The 989-nt window shown below is 60.7% G+C and overlaps 2 protein-coding genes across 3 annotated transcripts in view; both read right to left on the bottom strand.

Moving 5' to 3' along the window:
• Positions 1-989, bottom strand: part of ITGA5 (integrin subunit alpha 5) — a 55,393-nt gene that overhangs the window by 16,282 nt on the left and 38,122 nt on the right. The window lies entirely within an intron of this gene.
• LOC107182022 (integrin alpha-5-like) overlaps positions 78-989 on the bottom strand; it is an 8,891-nt gene continuing 7,979 nt past the window's right edge. For both annotated transcript variants that reach the window (XM_015559564.1, XM_015559563.1), the window contains one exon: positions 78-347. In XM_015559564.1, the coding sequence (XP_015415050.1) occupies positions 132-347 (216 nt within the window). In that variant the 3' untranslated portion in view covers positions 78-131. The remainder of the gene's footprint in view (positions 348-989) is intronic.

The raw sequence follows: 989 nt of genomic DNA, 5'->3' as shown, positions 1-989 counted from the left end.
TGGGCAGGGTCTCCATCTCCCTGCAGCAGCCAGCCGGCATGGAGCCCACACCCACCCTCACCCTTACTGGCCATGTTTCCTTCTGTCCACTCAGGGCCTTCAAGAATTCAGGGGTCCAAACGTGACCATCTTCAATGCTTGAGAGGCCCTGACAGTCTGGTTCCCAGCTCTGGCAGAGGGTCCCCCTCCTCAGCTCCACCAAAGTCCTGAGCCTTTGCCTGGAACCTCCCAATCTCCCTCCCTTCAGGAAAGGCCCCAGTTAGTTCTCTGTGGCCACCCTCCCCAGGCCCATCCAGACCCTGCCCTGGAGGCCATACCCTGAGGTAGATCTTCATCTCTCTGCAGTCCTCCCGGGCCCCATTCTGGATGAGCAGGGTCTGGGTGAGGGTCGCCTGCCTGGAGGCCAGGAACAGCGCGCGCCGTACTCCTCCCTTCTGCTTCTGCCAGTCCAACTGGAGCTCCACCGTGAAGCCTGCAGCCGGGGGTGTGTGTTAGGAGATTCTGCCTCTCCCTCTTCATCTATTCAGGGAGAAGGGCAGTGTCCACGCCCCCAGTCCCTCCATCCCCTCCCAGGGCCCAAGAGATTCAGGGAGTCTCCTTTAGCTTGTAGAGGATGTAGATGAGCAGACCGAGGAGCAGGAGGCCAATGAGGATGGCGAGGATAATAATCCACAGTGGGACACCGTGGCCGCCTTCTGCCTTGGTCCACTGCACAGCCGTGGCCAGCAGAAGTTCCTTTCGGGGAAGCTGCCGAGGCAGGATCCGGTAGGGCATCTTCAGAGCTTCGTACACAGCTTCACACTGCAGGCTAAATGGCTGGTGCTCTCGCTGCAGGAAGGTCTTGGCCCGGACCCGGAAATGCAGTTGCAGACTTCGGCTTTCTTGCCGGTGGAGTGGCCCAAGCTCACAGCGCAGCCTGAAACACTCGGCCTCTGGGCATTTCAGGATCTGAGGCCCAGAGGCAGGGCTCTGGCCTGGAGCTTCCCGGG

Source organism: Myotis davidii, unplaced genomic scaffold (assembly GCF_000327345.1).
Source record: "Myotis davidii unplaced genomic scaffold, ASM32734v1 scaffold233, whole genome shotgun sequence".
NCBI classification, from domain to species: domain Eukaryota; kingdom Metazoa; phylum Chordata; class Mammalia; order Chiroptera; family Vespertilionidae; genus Myotis; species Myotis davidii.
The sequence above is the reverse complement of the archived record's forward strand: the minus strand, read 5'-3'. Positions and strand labels throughout refer to the sequence as shown.